Raw genomic sequence first — 16,684 nt, forward strand, 5'->3', positions numbered from 1 at the left:
CTCTGTTCTGTTATCCGCTAGCTTAGGCTCCCTGAAGAGGAACAACCCAAAAATCAACTTCCATAAATTAGGGCAAAACAAAGGACAACACTCAAGATACTACTTTGACTTACATAGGTGTGAAAGCACATCCTTAGAAACACTTTGAAAGGTACATCACAGGCAGGAGCACTTAACAATGCAGAGTAATTATAATATGTCTCAAGGACTATAACATTAGCAAGAATAAGAACATTAAACAAAAGCAAATGCAGACAATGCAAAAATAAAGAGTCCATCAAACTTTTGGCACGTGTTACTTCATTTCTTATAAGGCATGTGTAAAGGAAAAATAGATTTCTTCTTATGATGTCTGTTTTGATATCATGGTTTTAATTTTTCTTTTAAAAATCTGTTCTAAAATCACATTTTTTTCTTTTAATCAGACCTGTTGTTAGAGGTCATTGTTCTTTGCTCAAAGTCTGACCTCTGAGAGAGTTAAATAGGTGAGAAACGATTCAGCATCGACAAACCAGTTTGTTCAATGACTCTCAGTACAGGACAAGCACCTCCTGATACCTCTAAATTATAGTCCCTCTTTTTGGATATCACTGGCAAAAAGCAACATTCAGATGATCAAAATTTAACCAAACAGTTTTGAAAAGCTTTTCTGTAGATCCCTAGCCCTAAAGCATAGTTAAAGAAAGACAATTTGCTCATAAGCCTCCAAACCAGCAAATATGGGGGAAAAAAGGGATTTACATCTTAGAAGACTGTTATACTGCAAATGACTAGGAAGTATGAGTAGAAATACAGCCTTGAACACCCCTAGCTCTTTGGGAAATCTATAGTAGAAACAGTGGTATGAATTTTCTTTCCCCTTTCTTTCCATAGAAATTACTTGCATTTGAAGTTTGCAGAAGATCCGAGAGCTCCCTGAGTTTCAGATACGTGTATGGACTCTCATGCTCTCTGCAAAGGTGCAGAACATGCTTTCCACACACAGCTTGCTTAGGAACCCAGTAGCAATTTTCAAAAATGAAGGAATAAAATCTAGAACTAAGGTCTCCACCCCCAGCTAATAAGGAGAAATCCTAATTCCACAGCTAAATCAATCTTTGCTATTTGGCTTTGAACAAGAATGGAGACACAGTATATTTGGAAGCACAAATATACTGCAACACCTGCCCTGCCTCTCTCTCTCCCACTTCTCATCTGTGGGGGTATTTTGCCTGCAAAAGGCTAAAAAAGCACACTGTGTACCAAACTGGCAGAAGAGATCTCTAAACAACAGAGTGATAGGTGAGACTGTACCTCTGGAAAAAAACCTTAAAAGAACCTATCTTGTGACATAGAGACAGGCAGAATAAAAACAGCAAGCTGCAAGAAAAAATAGGAGTCTCATGTAGCTAAGTCATGCTAAGAGTCTCCATGAAGGGGTAAACATCACACTGCTGATGATTTTAGAAGAAACTAAAAAAGGAGTTTCTTACGGAGTACAGGTTAGTACAAAAATAGGCGGAGATTCCCAAAAACAGGAGAAGGATGGAAAGGTCAAACAATATATTTTCAGAAGGAGATAATAAAACTACAGACTATTCAAAACACTTCAAGTCAGCTGGCATTCTGCCACTGATTATAATTACAATTAGGACATAATCCAAACACATTTATTTTTAATTCATCATTGCAGTGAAATACGCTCTAATCCAAAATCTAAATGGATTAGAAACAAATTGCACGCTGTAGCTAGCATTAGATTATCTAGCATCAGAAGAGCTCAAAACAGATATGTCACTAATATAGCACAAAAAGAGAAATAAAATACTTCAGAGAATTACATCAGATCTGTGTTCTTTTACACAGGGAAAAATGAAATGAGTGCAATCAGTGGAAGTTTGAAAATTATGACCATTTCTGGTTGAGATGAAAACCCAAAATCCTATGTAGAGAAAAAAAATTGAGGAACATTTTTAACAGCTTGAGCTCATGTTTTATATCAGCCACACACAGGACTCAAATATTTTGAAACACTTACAATGGCAGACCAGAAAGATTTTTTTTTTAATGGAAAAACATTCCTCTGAAATTTGAATTCAGACCTCCATCTCACAGCAGTTGTGACAGAATATAAAAGAAACAAAACAAAAAAACCCAAACCCCCACAACAAAAACCCAAATAAAAAAGTAGAGGAGATTGATTTTTATTTTGATCAGATACACTGTTAAGAGGTCATTGCGTTTAACTCAAAGGCTGACATAAGAGAGATTTTAATAGGTAAGAAAAGATGTAGCAGTGATTCAAAGATACAGCATAGTAACAGATTTTGGAGACTGAGCAGGGTCTGGAAAGGTATTTTCCTCAGGAGTCAAAGTAAGTATTCACTGCTTTAACTACAGACACGAGACACCTCTACTTCATTAGTAATAATGTGAGGCAGGTTTTGTTAAAAATGTGCTGATAATGGAGAACTTACCTTGCAGTTCTGCAACAGTCGAATGAGATGTTCAAAGCAGTTACTGTTAAGGAAAATTGCCTGCAGAACAGGCCTATCTGTGCAGTCTAACATGGCTGTGATGGTATCTATAAAATTAAAACAGAACCAGCATCAAAGACAAAACATTTCCCAAATCCATCAAGCATTTTTACCTGCACATTCTGTAAAGAACATCAGGAAAAAATTAGACAAATTATATGCTCTGCATTTTTGATCAAGAATGAAATGCATTTTAAGAACAAATCACTAGGCCTAAAGCTAAACATTTTGATACTAAAAATTACCACATAGCCTAGTATTATGGAGAAATTTTAGCTAATGAGTATCTTTGATTGCTTTGGGCCTCTGTTTCAAGTCATTGTCAATTTTGAGTACAGAAGCTGCATTAACTTTTTTTTAACAGCACATGAATACTTGTTTCCTCAACAAGCAATTACTCTGCATTCTACAGCAGCCTTACACTGTAAGCTTTCTCCATGGCCACAGCACTATTCCTCAGTTTTCTTGGAAGGATGGGAAAAGAAACACCTTTATTTCCCACACTGAACATCAAAATGGAAAAAACTCAAACCCCTGAATTCTAACCCAAAAACTTATACCAAAGTATAGTAGTCTTTCAGGCTATTACTTTTGGCCAATGTTTACAACAATGCCATTTGAAAATCAAGCTATCACAAAACAGTACCATATGGCTATTTTATTACAGAATAGTAAATAATAATAAGTAAGGCACCTCTTGCCTAGCAAAGTTTTTCTCTTGTGATGGAGACTTTCTGTCTATGAACCTTGACACTCTGATTAAATGGCAGCAATCTGATATGGTTTCTTCTGGTTATTTTTTTAATTATTAAATGATTAAACAAGAAATATGTAAGAAGAAATGTTAGAAATTTTTCAATTGCTTAGCCAAGTCAATATTTTTTGCTTCAGAGTTATTGTCAAGAAATATTGAAAGGAAGTGTGTACTCACTCAGCATTTGAATCTGCAGTGCTATGAATCTGCTCTCCCACTGCCTGCATCGCCTTGGGTTAGGTAAGGCTGAATGGTCTGAATTAAGCAACTTGAAATAGTTCTCCAGTATTGTACTTGTCTCGACTTGGCGCTGGTCAGAACTGCTGGTTAGGAGGATATGGACAACTTCTGTCAGGCACTTCAGAGTCAGCTCTGCCTTCCTGCTCACTTCCTCAGGGTTTCTGTCATCCCAGGTGTCACAGTCTGCTAAAACACGCATCAGGACTTCCATGGTGGCAGGAGATACTGCTTGAAGAGCATTCCTCTGAAACCCATTAACACAAAAAAAAATATTAAGAAAAATAAATTTAGAAGAATTTGAACCTCTTCAAACCAACTGCACCTACCTGAATTATCTGAACTGTGCAATATGCATTATTATATCTACTATCTGTGTAGTTGCTAAATAACTAAGAAACATTCTATTTGGATTATGTTGATGGTTACAGATGAAATGCATCCAAACTCGTTCACTTAAAGAGGCTCCCTTTTTCAAAGGGAATGCTTATACAGGAAAGGAAATATAATTTAAATACGTGTTATAACATTCTTAAAAGGTATCCCTGATAAACTACTAATTTGAGGCAAACCTTCACCTGAGTTCTCATTTTAGATTATCAGATTCATGATAGTTTAAAACATGTTGTAAGAACACAATAATTAGCAAATGTTTGCCTGGGTCCTGAATGCATTTTCCTCACCTTTCTTCCTCGGGGCCTGACTGTGCTGATAGGCTCAGGACAGCAGCCCAGGCTTGTGGTGAGCTTTGAGAAGCCCTGTCAAGGACTCCTTACCCTCTGTAGGGAGCTGTATTCAAGATTTGGCTCTCAGCCTTTTCCTTGTTTGGTCTTCACTGCAGCCATAGCCATGCTTGGCCATGTCATGTGCTGAACCTGACCCACTGACTTGTCTGACACTTGACCTTAGCCCTGCCTCACAGCTATGGATGGCGCTGGCAACCTCTGGCCTCATGGCTGACTCTAGGTACCACCAGTAGAGCAAACCCTTACTCTGCTGTGCTGACCAGACCTCCTGGCTTGACTTTAGGCTTTACCACTACAAACTTGTCTAGTGAGCTGGGCTGGTTGATCCTGGTTCCAGCCACCACAGCTGCTCCTGTTCCTCTGTCTGGGTACAGTGAGATCGCTCCCTTTGCCGGTCAGGTCAACTGCTGCTGGCCATCCTGCTCATACTCCATGTGCCCTCCATGACAGAGCAAAGCCTGGCATTGCAGCTCCCTGGCAACCTTTAAAAACACTCTCTTCAAGACCATCAGAAGTAGCAGCTGCTTGTGACCAGACTAGGACATGACAGAAGTCAGGTGAGAAAGTGGATGTTGGCTTTGCTGCTGCTGGATACCCTCTTTTCCTCATATTCTTCCAAAGACTTTAAACAGCTTCCAAGACATAAAGGCCCCATGCCTTCTACTGAAAACAGCTTACCTTCAGTACTGGGATGTAAGCTAGATCATTTTCATGCACATGCACACACACATGCACAATTTACATCTTTGCAGGTGGAAATTCCTAATCTAGTTATACACTTTTTTCCTAATATTATAGTAAGTTCATATGAATATGTAGTTATTCTAAACAGCAAACTTCTACAGTTACTTGAAATCAGGACCCAGCTTTTAGCATTTAGATGTTATTATCCAGAATGATCCCAAAGTTCCTAAGAGAAAAATAGTTATTCATGGATAATAAATTCTTCTCATTTACAAGTTATGGAGTATTTAAAAGTCTTAAACAAGGAACATGCATTTGGAAGTTTCAGCAGCTGAAAAGTTTAGAGTATCCTTACCTGACCACCAGCCACAATAGCTCCAAAGAGATGCAGCAGGCAACATTTTAGGCTTTCCTTGAGATGTTCACTTTCTTGAAAACATTCTGATTAAATAAAAGGGAGATTTTCCTCAAAAAACCTCCACTAAGAAATAATAAAAAAACCCTCCTCTATTCTGTGCCATCATACAAATTAAAAACAAAATTCAACTGTATCATCTCCACTTTGTTTTATATAACTCAAACACAAACACACCAATTCCAGCATTATCAAAGTAACATTACCACATTTACCAGGAATTCACAGGGCCACACCTTCAACTTGCATGAAATTCCCATGCCAGCTGACAGAACTATAGACACACAACTTTTGCTCTTGATTCACAATGTAAACATGAGCCAATTTTGTCCATACTAATGAGAAATAGAAGGACATTCTAACACACAACCAGTTATCAAGTGTGACAAAGTTCAGAGAAATTTTGGCATGAAAAGTTTGGTGCCATATGCAGTGCAGGTAGCTCAAAACAACAGCCCCTGAGCTTGCTGACTTTAAATCAGAATGCCAGAGAATACTGTGCAGATCTGTAACTTTTCTAGCAGTAAATTCTTTAATGATAACTATCCTGAATCTCTTCTCTTGCCATATCTGATAGAAATTATTCCCAAGCAGCTCAGGAACTCTTCTCAGCAAAAGATATAACCTGGATATTGTTGTTACAGAAATAACACTAGATCTAACACAGCAGCAAGAAACTACAATGGATTATTTTTGGAAAAACCACTTATTGGCAAATACGATTTCTGACTATAAACTGAATGTCTAAGCCTGTTTTAAAAGATTGCAGAGCTATTTTTCTAATCTGTTCTCCAAACAGAACAAAGCTTAGATGATCACACCATTAGTGAGCTAGTACCACCACTCCTTGACTTAAAGTCTCTGGATCTTTGTAGAGCCTCAGACAAATTGAAAAGAGCAGTACCTAGCAGAATGTGAATAAATCAGGCTGGGTAGACTGAAACCACCCCCTGCTGAAATTAGTCCTAGTATGGTAGAATGCTTAAGGCACATGGTCAGCAATTTCTTACTCTATTCTTTCTTGCAGCTGGCCAACAAGCAGATGAGCACCTGCCAGCTAATTAGCACACTTCTAGCTTGGTCACATTTTATGATATTTAAGAGATTTAGAAGGAACCACAGGGCAACGAAATCCAATGAATAGAGAGGAGGGAACCTACAGATGACATTCCTCAGTAGCAGCCTTTAGAGTGGGTTTCCAGTGCTCTGGCACGTAGATAAGGGCATTTTGCTAGCAGCAACAATTTGGTCTTTTTGGCAATTATCCTAGTTTTTGTACACAGCAATGGAATCTCAGGGAACAGAAGCTGTGACTCAAACATAGAAAAATCAAATTCATAAATGCTACCACTCCACGAATGGAACCTTTTTTAAAATTTTCAATTAAAACTAAGTTAATGGATAGCTGCAAAAAGGGCTGATTTCACTCCTTCACTGCCCACCCCTCCCGCTGCTTCAATTCTGTAGGCACTAATGCTTTGGTATGCTAAACTGGCCAACTACTTGGGCATTCCACAATCTTGAGATTTAGCTACAGAATATGGACATGTAAGTCCTTCTCCTTCACACAAACAAACTGTAATGGTAAGAACACATGAATTCCAAAGTAGTCATCATGATATTTAATGACTTAATCAGAGAGAAAATTGTTTCCCAAACTCGAGACCAAGGAGCATTTGCTAGTTGAATGGCACAGAGCTTCATTTTTTCTAGCTGTTAAATCATATTAAAGAGACAGAAGTGCACAAACACTCCCCTAAGATTATTTTCCCATGGGAGTTATCAGCGCAGCTACTACAGGGATCTCATGTGCAATCACCACATACCACAATAAAAGGAAAAGTTGGCAATTCACAGAACCAACCCTATTAAACCACGTTAGGCACTGAAATTGAGTCTGGAAATAAGGAAAAAGGCTTTCAAAGATGAGCATGAATGGCAAAATAGAAATGCTCAGAGCAAAGAACAAGTACAAAAAACAAGCAATCATAGTAACCCACTTCATTCAGCCTAAGAAACCAAGTAAAGGATTTCTACATTATCAGGCATGCTTAGGAGAAAGTTACTTGCACTCACAGAGTTCATTCCTCTAAAGAAAACTAATTTTTAACAAGCTGTTAAGTAATACTTACGGTAAAAGAAAGGGACAAATTCAACAGTGAGGGAAGCTGGTTTATACTTCTGTCTGCTCCTTTCAACTGTACTAAGGAAACGTCTGCAATAAAATTAAAAAATATGCACCACATAAATTAGACATGATACATTTGTTTATGACTTACTTATTAATTTATGACTTATAATATGAAGTTATAACATGACATAGTAGAAAATACTGCCATAAATCAGGAGTTATCTTTTGCCTACAGGATGAAAAAGAATACTGAAGCAGCATTTCATCCTGAAAACATGAATCACAGCTAATCCCACATTCAGTCTGCACCTAAAAATATTTAACATTTTACAAGATGGTTTAGTTACAAAAATAAATTAAAAAAGCCAGCAATCTCTTATTTAGTCCATGCTTATTGTAACTAAGACATCTTCTATACTGCCAAATTTCTTGACCAAGCAATTTTAAATGGGCACAAAACAATATTACGAGTTCATTAGGCTGGAGGGAACACACAATCAAATTAAAAAGATGTAATTCTATTGATACACTTATAAACCTATTTTCAAAGATGTAACTTATCTACACTGTGAACTTCAGTAACTTCTTTTGCCCTAATTCAAGCAAGTCTCCCCACCACATTCCTTTTGGCTTCCTTGTTCCACTAGTTTAGAAAAATGGCCAGTTTTTCAAAGAAGGACTTAATGCAGTGATCAGTTACAACCAATCACCCCTCAATATATCCTCAAATTTCATTTTCTTTTAACTTTTATAGTAACAGTAAAATTTTTTTTGGAAGTTATGTAAGTCATATCCAGTTTGAGAAACTATAACACATTTCTGTGGTGTGATTCTATTGATTCATGGTTAAAGTTCTCATAAACCACAGTATTTACAATCCTGTGCTAGTCCACACATACCCTGCTATTCGCTGCCTCCAGTTTCGATACGGATCGTACAGACTTTCACAGAAAGCCAACGCATGTCTCACAAATTCTTCTATAGGGGTCTGATCCTCCACTTCTTTTTCTTTTGTTTTACTTTTTAACTGAGGAGAAAAAGAAAGCCACAGTCAGAAAACTTCCAGAAGTTGAAAATTAATTTTGACCTCCCCCAGAACAGTTCTGAACCTACGAACTGCTCCCCACACAACACTATTACTGAGAGAGCAGGTAACATAAAAAGGAGCAGGAGGTTTCAGATGGCAGAAATACAGACAAGAATTATTAACCACGTACCTGTTGAATATACAACGTGGTCATGGTGATAACATGGTTAATGTATGAACACATCCCAATCTCTTCCACATTAGCCAAATTCCTGTGAAGACAACATAAAAACCACAGACTGTACACAGTGTACCATTTGAAGCTAGTTCAAACAATGTTTGTTTTAGCATTTTGTCTATATTCATACAGAAGGATACCAGCATTTCAAAAATACTCTCCAAAAGACTGCACATACTCAAATGTTTATTTCTGTCACCATTACAGAGCACACAAGTTTTCATCTAACAGGAAGAAAGACTGAAGTCACTCTGCTACAGTCCAATTCCATCTGGAATTTGGGGTTTCAGAGGTTAAGCAGATTCCCAGGACACCCTAAATAGAAAGCTCAGAAATGTCCTCTGATAACAAAGACAGTAACTTCCACTTTACTAGGACATAGACTTTCTAAAACTTTAGGAAACATATAACCTAGAAACATTTACTCACTTTAAATTCTCTGAAGCAAAACAAACACTTAATAAATTATTTTAGAAAATAAAGCAACAACTAAGGATTTCTCAGTTTTGAAGTTACAAAGATCAGATACCAAAGTGATGATGTAGAAGAACTTTTCAGCAAGTAAAGCCGACACCAGTTTGTAACTCGGAAACTTATTACCACCCATCCACTCAGCTTATATTCAATATTCCAGGATACTTAAAACACTGCCATACAGCTCTTTGTATTGTTTCAGAGGTAAGGTGAGCCAAAGTATTCAAAAATACTGCTTCAAATACTCCTCAGTAAAGGAGATTATTATTATATCTATTATATTTTATCCCCTTCCTCTCTCTAAAAGCATTTTGCAACAGCAAACTGAAGAAATAGTGAGGAATAAATCCCTAAAAACTAAGTCAATTTATTTGTGTCAACAGAATTACACTATCAATCAGAAGTTTCAGAAGGAAATCAGCTGCATGAGTAGTGCAATAATAAGGTTCACAAACTGTTTATGGAATTATAAGCATGTTAAGAATGTGAAACAGTTCTTCTGTACAATTCTCTCAAGTTATTTCATAGCTAACACTTGTTAGAGTGCACCTTTTCTTTTACAAGTATTTCTTATATGGGGTACATCATACCTTGAATTCCCATAGATTTATCTTCTATAGCTACAAGGAATTTAGTGTTTAACCCCCTTCTATTCCTATTGCAAACAGTATTGCTAAGATGATTGTGTTTCTCCCCTCTCTCTCTTTTATTCCCTCTGCCTTTATTTTGAAGACTGTGAGAAGTGTCATTTCTCTCTACCTATTGGAAGGCATCAAATCACATCACATGTGTCATTAAAATCTATATTTATAGGCTACATCAAGATTTCTTAAACAAAACAATAGCCTTGCCGTGGTAACAATTATAACAAATACCTGCAAAGGATGATAAAGAATTTCACAAGTAAAAGTGACAGAGTCTGCTGCTGCTCTTCCAGGCCATCTGACATTTTCTGGACACACTGTAGCAACTGGAGCCTGAGGACCTGAAGAATGTTATCAGGAAGCAGCGATATTCCTGGTGGAATGTCATCCACCCTAATGAAAAAAACCAGACACAAAATTGTTAATCATACAAATGCCAAGCTGCCAATTGATTTCCATGTACTCATGTAGTGTTCCAGTGAAGTTCTGTGGGAAAGGTCACCCAATTGACACATCACAAACACTTTCTAATGAACCACAAGGAAATGTCTGGTGACAATAAGCCACTTTGAGCTTTCTTTTCCCCAGCAATAAACTACATTAAAAAAAAAAAAAAAGCGTTAAAATTTATTAAGTTTTTAAGTGGCTTCCTAAATCCTCCTCCAGACAATGACCTGCGTTAATTGCCACAAAGAAACTGCATGATCTTCATCAGGTAAACAAATGGCCTGGGAAATCCTCAGGGACAGCCACAGTGGAATGAAACATGAGAACAAAACACATTTGGAAGAACATTTTCAACTTTCTACTGAAGATTAAAAGTGTCCAAATAAATGAGATGCCAACTATTACATAGCTATTGAAGCCCAATTGGTATTCATCCACAGTGAAACTCACATTGTTCTTATATAAATTTCAAAAAGTCATACAAATTTATCTTGCCTATTGTTTTCTGCAAACTAAAACATTTTTAGAAACACACCAGGGAGAAGCAAGACATGAAGAAAAGAATGGGTTTATTTGTGGTTTCATTTTTTTCCCCACTGATCCAAAACCAAACAAGAAAATGACCCAGGAACAACCATAAGGAAACCCATTTCAGTAACAGTATAGAAATCTATAGATCTGTAAGAACATTTTTCAGGAAGAAAACTGTTTATCCAGTGTTGCACATGCTAAAAACAGTTAGCCTTTAGCAGCAGCTATTTACCCAGACAAATCCTCTATGAACTGTATGCAGAAAAAGGAAGACAAGCAGGAGCCTCACAGCTTACAAAAGCCTTCAACACAGCCAAAGCCAGAGGAAAGTTACAACAAAAAACTCAGCAAGCTCAAAACCTCACTGATACGACTGCAGTGTATGTTCCATCTATGCGAGAAAAAGCCCAAAAAAGAAGTGTAGAAATGCAGTGAGTAACCTTATATACAATGTGATCACTATTATTTGAGGAAAATGGGGAACAATCCATTGTTTAGCCACTAATGTTGAAAAGGAAGCCTTTATAGGAGGGAAAATCAGATTAGTAAAACAACTAGACTGGTGTGACAGAAAGCTCCCATATCCTAGAAAGCAAAAAGAAAAATTACCTATACTAATACACACAACCACCTACAGTTCATTCCCTAGCCCCTTCATACAGTTGTGCAATTTGCTTTTCAGATCGTGGAATTCAGAATCTTGAGGGATTCAAAGAGTTGTAACACATATTTTATAGCCTGAGATCTAAACAGATAGCAGCACTAAGCACAAAACTGGGAGCAACTGCTTTTGTTCCAACACAAATGCCAAGAAGGAAATTTTAATTTCTGTGATAGCAACTTCACTTCTCAAGATGCTGGCAGATCCACACTCTCTGGAACTACAAGCATGGTTTCTCATAATCTAATAATTCAGATTCTGTGTTTCAGATTCTGATAATTCCCTCTCAGTATCAGGAAAACTGTAATTTTTGACAGCTGAAATAATATCTCCAGAAGTTAATTCCCTAAAATGGCCAACAAGCCTTTTTCAGTAAGATCATGAAATGCTTTACGAGAGAGCAAACAGCATACCCTTCATGCCTCACATCCCAAAGAATGTTTTCTTTGCAGGAGCTGCCTGTGTGTTGCACAAGCCATGAGAATTTGGGAGATATGTGAGACCAGCATGAGAAATCCTAATTTGCATTACGGAAAATGAATACACTAGAGTGTACAAATAAATGTAAACATTTATAAGTAATCAAGTTTGTTTTTACCCCAGAACAAATTACTACTACACCACCAAAAAAACCTTTGATTTAAAAGAAAGATTTAAATTTGTTGACAAGTAGTACCAATTTTTCCCAAGCAGACTTGCTGTTTAAAGTAAGTACTCCAAAAGGAAGGAAAAAATTGAATATAAAAAAACGTACCCTATCATTGTTATTTTACTGCTGGTATGCTATCTCAAAAATTTGTCAAAGAACTTGACACATTTGGGTTCTTTTTATTGGTAATTTCCTTCATTACATTAACATGGCTATGCAGCCATAGAAACTATGTCAGGTGTCTGAAAGGGAACTGAATCACCTCCACATTGTATGCACCTATTCCAGCTCAAACACACACTGGGAACTCTCCTCTGACAGTGGTTGGGAAAAACACTTGGGAAGAAACTGCTGTAGCAAACCAGGTTTTACTTTTCAACAACCATGTAATCATCATTCCTATCATGATTTCTGCATCATTTTTATGTGGATTTGAAGTCAGCAAGTTAATAAAATATGGTTTCTGTGATACTTTGCACAAGCTTCCTTTAAGCGCCTTTGCTCAAGATCATGCGAACCAAAAGCAGAAAAAAAGTATGACAACACTCCAGAGGCCTTTGTTATTTTTAAAACTATTGAATCAAATGACAATTCCTCTGCAGCAAGGGGAAAAAAATCCTCAGACCAGCTGGTAAAGGTTTTATCCTTTTTATGGTAAATATATATGACATGGATACATGTTTTGAGGGAAATAACATACAGGTCTACTGGTCTTTTGTGCTCAATGATCCAACCATGAGCATAGCTATATTCACCTTTGCAGCAAAGTCATTAATAACATCATCAATGGACCATTTCATACAGAGTAGAGTCACAAAGATGGGGTAGAACTGAAGCTGTGTAAGCCTATAAGATGTGTAACTGTATAATCTCTACTTATACAGTCAAATCATACTGGATACACTCACACACTATATTTAGAGGTTTCCTAATTCTGTACTGCTTAGCATCTTTCACATTTCCAAAGCAGACTTCAGGAAATTAGATATTCTAATTTATAGAAAAGAATTTCTTTTGAGTTAAATCATCAACTGACAGTGCCAATTAAGAGTCCTTCTTTCAGGAAGGAAAAAACCCAAAACCAAACCTGCAATAGAATCTTTACATTTCTTAACTAGTATTTTCTTGGATGATAAAAACCCTCACATATGTTTTAGACTGACACGAATTTCATGCCTGTCTTCCAAAAGGTTAGTGTGTCCAGCAATCTGTACAAGCCTTCTCCCTAAACAGTTTCTCATTATTTCCTGGCATCAAGGTCTTTCAGGCATTTAGCTGAAAAACATACCAAGACTTATAGAAGGAAAAAAAAAAAAAAAGAAAATATCAGTCAGTTTCTCATTTTAGCTAGTATCATACTTTAAGAGCAACAGAGAATTAGCTGTCTAATAAGGAATCCAGTTTAAAAAATAAATAAAGTGAGTCCACAGGGTCCTGTGGCCCCTGGAATCACTGGAAATCAGCATTTGGTGGTTCCACACTGACCTACTTTTTTTTTTCATGCACCCAGTATTGCTGTTTTCACAATGGAAAGGCCTGTAATACAAATTGACAAAGCCCAAACAGATAACACATTTCACTTTTCAATGTCTGATTCTATCACAAATGCAAGTATGGACAGAAACTGCAATTCTTTATTAATTCTAGTATCTGATTGCCATAGGTTTGTTTGTTTTTTTTTTAATGCAGCATAAAAGCACAGGAACGATCTGCCTTCATCCCTATGTTGTCTTGATGCTTTTTCTTTACATCTGTTACACAAATGAGTCTAAATCCACATGCTGCTATTCTTCCAGATTAAATCACTAATCCTGTCATTAAGCTCAGAAAAACACACATTATTTTTACACCCACTAAAGTCACCATTTATCACAATGAAGATGCTGGTACTGTTCTGCATAACTAAGCTTTATGTTGTTGAAAAAAAAACCAACATGAAAACCATGAACACGTATACTAAAAAACGCTTAAACTCAGAGTACATATAAATTAAAAAAAAACTTAAAATCAAAGTTCCAAGACATTCTTTTCTTCTAGTGTTTGTATTTCAATATGATAGAATATGCTAAAGATAACCTGTGTCAAAGGACAAACTTTTTCCCTTAACTAAACATCCTAAGATGCATTTTTGATACTACAAAGGAATAAATTCTCAGAAAGAACACAGAATTAACTTGAAGGTCTTGCTTATTGGTAATTGCACTCATATAGGCATTATGAGGAAATTTTTAATACAAAGAGCTGGGAAGTCCAGGTTTTATCTGCTGAGATCCAGTTGCAGCATTCTTCATTTCCTTGTAACAGTCGAGGCTATCACTTGCACTTCAAACAGGATCTGATCCAAAGCCCATTAAAGAATTTCCATTGATTTCAACAAGGCTTGGAATGCAGCCATCATGCAAGGTGCACCATTCTTTGCTTTCAAACACCATTAGTTGTATCAGCTATAATACTGACAGCAGTTCTCATGAAATCTGAATCCTTTAACATTTGTTTTTTCTTAAAATCCCTAGTTCATCCAAGCACCTCAAAAGCAAGAAAAAACACCCAACACCTAAGTTTTTACTCCTCATTTTCAAAGTTAGACATGAAAACACAATCATGATAACACAGCATACAAATTTAAAATACTGAATATGAAACTCTGAAATCAGGCTCCAACAGACCCTCATGATTTTAAGTGGGAGCTTTTGGTCAGCAACATGAGGGACGTCAGCAATACTCTTACCCTGAAGTCTTCGTGGATGAAAGGAGATCACTCTCAAGTCTATATCTGGTGCATATTTTTAAATGTTTTCAATTAGAATATCCAAATCTTTTATTGAGTATTTCATTCAACCTTAAAGCAATCCCTGAAGTAAAATTACAAACTCTTTACCTATATCTTGCTTCTCTTCTGTCACTGCTGATGCAGATAGTAAACACTATTTCATATGCAACATTTAATAAATACTTATTCAAAAAATTATGAGGAACACAAGAAATAACAATTTTATTTCTATGAGCAAGAACAAGAAGCACTCATGCCAATTTCCTAATATAATGCAAATACCAGTATTTGTCTAGTTACATCATTCTCAACCCAACTTGACCTTGAAATGAATGGGAGTGCCACTTAACAACAAAAAAACTTTCTTTTGTTTAAAGGCAGCACTGCCATTGAACAAGACTGGGCTCCCAGCCAGGTGTGTTTCAGATATCAGGGAAAGATGAACAAGTCTGTAATTCTACATACCTCGTTGGCAGCTTCTCAAAGTCCACATCCAGAAACTGTTCATAGCTAGACACAAAACTATCCAACCAGAGCTTCAGGTAATCTGGATCTTTCTGTAGAAAGGAAGAGAGCATTAGGCAATATTGCACTCAAGGTCATCTCTCAACAACTCTGCAGTACTGCCTCAAATAAAAAGCTACTTAAAGTTTAATGCATTTCAACTGGGAGAAAGGGAGGAATACACATTTTTTAGAACCAAAAGAAAAAACAACCACCTGTGTACTTTGAAAGTTTCAGCCACATTGTGCTGATGGGACATTTTTGCTCTATTCATTAGTTTATGCATCTCCCCTTCTTGCACCACTGTCAACCAAAGCATTTTAGCTTTTCCCCTCATGAACAATCTTAACTTATTCTCCAGAGTCATCCATACCAGCTTCACAAACTTACTAGAATGTGTTCTGGTCTTGATACCATAGGTACTAGTACACAACACTCCTTAAGGTTCATGAAACTAAGTAAGAACCCTAACAGCAATCCTAATCACAAAATAACTTTTGTTTCGATCATGGGTCAATATGGCAAACAACAGCAGATTAGAGACAGATGGTGTTCAGAAAGACAATGCAGAAACTGTGACCTGCATACTAGATAGCTATAAAACAGATAGAAAATTATATTTAAGCTTCCTAGTAGAGCACAAAGACTGTGTTTGTGATCAGCAGTCCCTCAGGGCTGGACACTGTCCCAGGGAATAGGACAGATATTAGACCACTGCAAACCACACAGGGAAGTTCTACCAAAATATGCATTTGAGGTAGTCTTACTTAGAAGTCAAGCTGCTTAATTTGCAAAAACAAGTTGCCAGCCCATAGCTAACATATTTCTCTGCATTTTCAGTCCTGTCCATTAATACACATGCACACAGTCCCACACTTCATGCTACAAATATTTTTCAAAACAGTTTTAAATTTTTTGCCTGAAGTATTTGAGATTACAAATGATTTCTGAATCTACTCCATAATTTAAAAGATTTTGCAGAAGTTGAAAACATTTTTCATCATCCTTTTCTCTCTTCTGTACCTCCTCCCTTTCGTTTGTTGCCTTTATGTTACCACAGATGTTCCCAAATAAGATAATGTTTCCCTGCATAATTAAGATCAAAGAGCAAACAGTGAGTATCTCTAACACACACACTCTTCTGCAGCAATATCAGTGTAAAAGAAAGAGTCACCAACAAAGACTGACAGAGTCCTTGTCAGTGCAAAACAGCAACTTACAAAAGAGCCCTCCACAGGGGAAAATCATGAAACAAA

At 36.8% G+C, this 16,684-nt stretch overlaps 1 protein-coding gene across 4 annotated transcripts in view; it reads right to left on the reverse strand.

Moving 5' to 3' along the window:
• Positions 1-16,684, reverse strand: part of NBEAL1 (neurobeachin like 1) — a 76,534-nt gene that overhangs the window by 46,180 nt on the left and 13,670 nt on the right. For all 4 annotated transcript variants that reach the window (XR_004498269.1, XM_015634492.3, XM_015634493.3 and 1 more), the window contains 8 exons: positions 15,390-15,481; positions 10,098-10,259; positions 8,701-8,782; positions 8,383-8,510; positions 7,485-7,567; positions 5,293-5,378; positions 3,448-3,754; positions 2,457-2,563 (listed from right to left, as the gene is read on the reverse strand). Coding sequence is in view for 3 of the 4 variants with exons in the window: in XM_015634492.3 (XP_015489978.1) it covers positions 2,457-2,563; positions 3,448-3,754; positions 5,293-5,378; positions 7,485-7,567; positions 8,383-8,510; positions 8,701-8,782; positions 10,098-10,259; positions 15,390-15,481 (1,047 nt within the window). In the remaining variant the exon portion in view is untranslated. The remainder of the gene's footprint in view (positions 1-2,456; positions 2,564-3,447; positions 3,755-5,292; positions 5,379-7,484; positions 7,568-8,382; positions 8,511-8,700; positions 8,783-10,097; positions 10,260-15,389; positions 15,482-16,684) is intronic.

Source organism: Parus major, chromosome 7 (genome assembly GCF_001522545.3).
Source record: "Parus major isolate Abel chromosome 7, Parus_major1.1, whole genome shotgun sequence".
Classification (NCBI taxonomy): domain Eukaryota; kingdom Metazoa; phylum Chordata; class Aves; order Passeriformes; family Paridae; genus Parus; species Parus major.